General features: G+C 37.0%; 1 protein-coding gene across 2 annotated transcripts in view; it reads left to right on the plus strand.

The window, feature by feature from the left end:
* Positions 1-3,594, plus strand: part of dok4 (docking protein 4) — a 39,511-nt gene extending 35,917 nt beyond the window's left edge. For both annotated transcript variants that reach the window (XM_084109345.1, XM_084109346.1), the window contains 3 exons: positions 134-272; positions 1,116-1,233; positions 1,645-3,594. In XM_084109345.1, the coding sequence (XP_083965471.1) occupies positions 134-272; positions 1,116-1,233; positions 1,645-1,787 (400 nt within the window). In that variant the 3' untranslated portion in view covers positions 1,788-3,594. The remainder of the gene's footprint in view (positions 1-133; positions 273-1,115; positions 1,234-1,644) is intronic.
* The last annotated feature ends 2,406 nt before the right edge of the window (positions 3,595-6,000 follow it).

A 6,000-nucleotide genomic window follows, 5' to 3' on the forward strand; every position in this document is an offset into this window, starting at 1 on the left:
ACACTGACCCCTAGTGGCTATTTTACTGTAACACACAAAGCATGTGTAGTGTACAGTATATGATATTTCTTTGCAGTACATCACTTTTGCATTGCTTGATTGTGTGTTACTATCTTGTTTGATTTTGTGTCAGGATGTGTGACAGCGGGGAGGGCCTGTACACTTTCCAGACACGAGAAGGAGAGCAGATCTACCAAAGGGTTCATTCTTCCACTCTAGCTATAGCTGAGCAGCATAAGAGGGTCCTTATGGAAATGGAAAAAAACAGCAAGGTAATGAAAGCATACAGTGGGTCCAAAAGACTCAGACTAAAAATCTTCGTTTGAAAATCTAATTTAAAAAGGAAAATAGAAAGTTTTGACAATTTAAAACCAAGACACATTTCAACAAAAAAGGTGTCTGCACTGTTTCTAGGTCACTAAACTATTTTTGACATTAACGTTTCTCATTAACCTTGTGAATGTCTTTATACAAAAAGCATTCTTTGAAACAGCAGTCTCAAATAAATGATATACACTGCTGTTCATATTTATTTATACCATTCATTTATTTGATCAAAAATACAGTAAAAACAGAAATATAATAAAAAATAAAATGTCACTTATTACTGTGATGGCAAAGCTGAATTTTCAGCATCATTACTCCAGTCTTCAGTGTCACATGATCCTTCAGAAATCATTCTAATATGCTGATTTGGTGCTCAAGAAACATTTATTATTATCATCAATGTTGTAAACAATTGTGCTGCTTAATATTTTTGTGGAAACTGATACCCTTTTTTCTGGATTCTTTGATGAATAGAAAGTTCAAAAGAACCTAATTTATTTGAAATAGAACAATTACTTGTGACAATGTGTCTTTACTGACATTTTTGTTGAATAAAAAATAAACCTTTGAACGGTAGAGTAATTTGTAATGACTGTTTACGCTAGCTAAATAAAAGCATCATCACTAGACACACACACACACACACACAGTGCTTATTAAAACAAGGCTGGATCTGATTTTCTTCCTGTTATAGAACTTTCAATACATCAGAACTAATGGCATAATTTTGTGTTATAATCAACCTAATTGAAATTCTTTCTCTTCTCTCCTCTCACATCTGTCCCCAGCTTTTATCTAAGGGTTCAGAGGGGACGTCCTACCCCTGCACACCGACAGCAATCTTACCACGAAGTGCTTTCTGGCACCACATCACCGGATCTCAGGCTGGGGTGGACTCTGCCAACGGTGAGACTGAATCGCATGCATAATTGTGATGTATTTGTTTCACCAGCCATCATAATAGTCTGCCAGAAGGATTGTTGTTTGCAAAGAGCGCTCCAAGAAAAGCAATTCAATTCAAATTTATTTATTTGCTTTTCACAATACATATCCTTTCAAAGCAGTTTTACAGAAAATGCATGTGTCTACATTACAATTTAGAGTACCAAAAACATCTTTGGTAAAAAAAAAAAAGGTTCCTCGTGTTAAGTTAGAATAACATCTGATGACTGTTTTATAATGGTTGGTGTTATGAAAAGAGAAAATCAGTGTAACAACCCAGAAATCACTTTATTTTCTGTGTAAAGCAGCTGCATGTGCATGCATGGCTTTTGTGCTATTTAGACCGTCCTGTTAACACTTCTCATCTTCATTCAGGTGACATCTATGGTGATACCCAACCAGGAGTGGACACTGACCTCTTCTCTAAACGCCTTCCTCCAGAACGACACTCGACCCTTCCTGTGGGGCACGGCTGCCCCCAACCCCCGACGCACTACCCCGCGTACCCCAGCGAGTGAGCGGCTTAGCAGTGAAACCTTCCAGTTTTTCACCTCTTGACCTCCCTCCACACTGCACTCTGCCCTAAGTTTTTCCATCAGCTCTTCCTCAGCAGGAGAGGATCCATGCTGCCATGCTGCCTCAGTTCCCCCTGAGCCTGCCAGCGACGCTGAGGGCACTTACTGTGGAAAGAGGGAAACGCACTGTGAAGCTTGAAGCGCTTCGATTGGAGCAGGGCCCACAGACCCTTAAAACTGACACGGGAGATGCAAAAAAATGTTGGAACTGGCTCAGTCGCCTTCACAGTGCAATATGGTCACTCATGCTGGGTTTCTGTGGGAGTAGAGACTATACTGTAGGTTCTTAATACTTCTCAGCAGTATCTCTTATTCTAACTCTAATCTCATGCACGCTCTTCAACCCTATGCATGTCCCCCAAGGTAAAGCTTAGCTACGAAGGAGTTTCTTAGACATCTGTAGAAGCCCCTACACACTAAGAAACCCCGGTGGAAGGGCCTTCAGAGTTTCAGCTTAAACGCTTCTGGTCTTTGTTATAAGTAATCCAAAGCGTGTTTTGATCAGATGCTTTAATCATAATTTGATTGGCATGTCTGTAAGACTTCCCAAGCGCAGAAGACTCTGAGGAACCGGGAGCACTTTCCGAAAGGGGCGTTTTGTATGGTCGTGCATTTTGTTTCTCCTTTTCCCTTACTTTAAAGTGACTAAAATGGACAGTTATAATGTACAAAACTGTCTCTGCCAGTTGGACTGAAGTGAGGGTTAGTACTCACTCGCTCACGTGCTTTGTGTTCGTTTCAGAGAGACTGGTCCACCGTTTTATCTGGAAGATGTCTTGAGGGTCAGAGATCCAAGTACAGAGGGAAACAAAGGTTACGAATATACCCCGCTGAGGTGGTCGAATGAATTATTTATTTATTTATTGAAGTTTACCAACAAAGCACAAGACAAATTGCAGTGTATAGTAGTAGGTTTTCTTTAGCAGCGTTCTGTATTGTAAAAGGGTTTATACTAGAACTGAGATCTTCAACACAAGGTGGTAGGCCTCACACAAGACATGTTTCTTGCTTTCCATGCTTGTCAACTATTTCCAGTCATTTCCATGAAATTGGTGAAAGGTACCATAATTCTCATGCTGGAATTCTCAATTTAAGACCCTCTATGTTGGAGCTGTGGATTATCAGTTAGCACACGTTCATAATGAGCTGGGTTGCTAATGCAGACAACTGGAGTTTGATCAAGTTGATCGACCAGCATGGTGAAGCTGGTTGACCAAGGAAGTCTTGCTGTTTTTTAAGCAGCGTGGTGGGAACACCAGCATGCTATTCTGGCCACTTCACTATCATTCCCTGTGCTCTCTCAACTATCCATATAAATACAAGTGTCATAAAGGGCAAAAACTAAATAAAACAGCAGATGTGCAGTCTCTGTGAATGATCTGATCAAACATTTAGTTGTATTCTCCAATTGAGCTACAGTCCTGAAGGTTTGACTCCCTGTTGCTTTATACATTTTATACATAAATAGTCATTCAGTGTTTGGATTTATTAACTCACGTCATGCATGTACCATTAAAAAACGCTTTAGCTGATCTGACTGTCATGATTGTACACTTTGATGATGAAAAGAAAGTGGATTTTATCAGGTGCCCTTGCAAACAGTTTAAAAAAGTGTGAAAATGGTTTGTTTTTATCAGTATATATTTCAACAGTGACACAGCCCTTTGAAGATAAGCACCTTTTATTTGAACTTTAGGTCTATTTGCCATGTCTAATTATCAGTCAAATCAAATAAATACAGCTTTGGTGAGCATAAGTAAAATTCTTTCAAAAACAAAAATCTTACCTACCCCAAACTTTTGAGAGGTAGTGTTTGAGTTGTAGCTCATTGCAGAAATGTTTCCCTGTATGTCCCTGTTTTGAAGTTGTTCTTATTAATTGCTTTACAGTGATATCCATTAAAAATACATAAAAAGAACATGATTTTTACATGCTGCTGCAAGGTAGACACCAAATAATATTGCACACCAGTAATACACACACCAAAATAATTCCTAATGATTTATTCTTCTTCCCTATTTAACTCATTTGTTTGCAGGAGATATAATAATACAACATTCATGTAATCACCCTGAAATGAGTTATATATTTGTACATAAACAGCCAATGGGTCCCTGGAGAGATTCTTGACCTGAAAGTATCATGCATTGACATTGTGCTTAACAGAACAATCTGTTTGAATTATCAGAGTATCATTTCCATCCCCTTGCAAGACAGAAGCACTAATGTGAAAGTTAATGCTGACATGCGAAATGACAGTGTAAGACACAAGGAAATCGTAAACCATAAGGAAATACTAAAGATGAAGGCTGTACATGAAATCGTGTGGGGAAAAGTGCTAAAGAGTTGTTATACTAAACTTAAATTGCAGTACTCTGTATTTGTAAAAGACCTGTGAACGAGAAGAGTGATAAACATGCTGTTTTGGAGGCTTTGCCAGTTCTTCGGCAGTTCAGATTGACCTCTGAGCATGTTGCCATGAGTAGGAATCCTTTGCATGAGTTTTAATTGCTAAATGACGTGTGTTCTGTATAATTTCTGGTAAAATATTTTGCAGGGTTTTTCTTTTTTCAATAAAACAAAGTTTTATAAAATCGGATGTCATAATGATCCTTTTGATGATGACGATGATGATGATGATGATGATTATGAACCCCTTTAATCAAGATGTAGGCAGTTATTTTTATTTTTATTTTTAAACTGTATGCGTTACAGAAAAGTAAAAAGCACAGCAAGCAATACTGAAATACTACCCAGCCAAGTTAACCATTTTACCATCCACTCACCATTATTCATTTTTGTATTCCAGAGTTGTCATAATCACATTAGCCAACAATTTATTAACTAAAATGCAGAACCCATGGAGGATGGATGCTATTAAGTATTAAGAACTCCTCCCTTTCTCTGTAACATTGTTTCTTCATCAGTTCCTGCCAAAATCAGCCAACAGCCTATGTGTCAGGTAAAACTTTCCTTTATTCTTTCTTCCCTACAAGCTCATTATTCATGTTTGAAAGGGTTTATTTTCTGAGGATTCATACATGAGTTGTTTGAAATATTATTGTTAATGTTGTTTGGAATATTATCTAACCTTTATGATATTATTATAGTTTTATAGAAAGTCAATATGTTTTCTGTGGGGGAAAAAAACTGTATACTAGCAACAAACCAGATTTGTATTATTATCAAAAAATAAATGCATAGAATATATTATTTTTATTCCATTCCATTTCTGATTTTGGCAAGCAGAATTTTTGCATTTTACACCCAGCATTTAATTTCTGGGTTTAATTTCTAAAGCAGCATTATAGTTATGTTTATGAAATTTAGGGTTATGGTTATGTTTATGAGATTGATTTTTGAGGAAAGCATTGTCAATTATTTTCTATACTGCCTGTTAGGATGTTTCTAGTAGCCTATAGCAATGTAGCAAATGTTTTTCAGCACAAAAGGAGTGTCACTTTCACAAAAACTGACAGGACGGAGAGCACTCTACACCACAACATACAATTAAGGTATGCTTATATATTTTATTTTGCATAAAAATAATAAAATTTAGATATTTAATCGCAAGTGATTCACTATATATGTGTAAGGGTGTTTTTTTTGTTTTGTTTATTGGCCAAAATCAGCTATCAAGTGTCTTATTTTGCCAATGTACCTAATTAATGTATGTTATATGTTACATGAGCTACAGCATAAAACTTAAATGAATAAAGTCAAATAGATGAGTTTGAATCGAAAACAGATTTGTTTTCATTTCAGTTTGAACATCCTAATTTACAGAACATGGCCTACCCTGAAACCTCAACCAAGATGACACTCCAGTTAGAAGTAAACGATTTCAATTGGTTACTGGGGGACTTTAATTGGACATTTGTGAGGAATGTTTTCTGTGCGTCTTCATCTGAAAGGGTGGCTATATGGATTATTTTCTCCATTGAGTTTCTTGTCATGTCTCTGGCACTCTACGGGTTGTGCTGTCTGCTTAGGTCTGACAATACGGTTCCTGTATTTGTCATAAACCTTTTTGTTTGTGATATCATACAGATCTGTGTCAAGCCTATTGTGCATGTTTGTACACTGAATGTTCTAGTCTTTTTTGTCTTTTATGTTTATGTCATGAGCGTAAAAGTTAATATTGGCTTCATGGTCT

Source organism: Abramis brama (genome assembly GCF_963993115.1).
Source record: "Abramis brama genome assembly, chromosome: 3".
Taxonomy (NCBI): Eukaryota; Metazoa; Chordata; class Actinopteri; order Cypriniformes; family Leuciscidae; genus Abramis; species Abramis brama.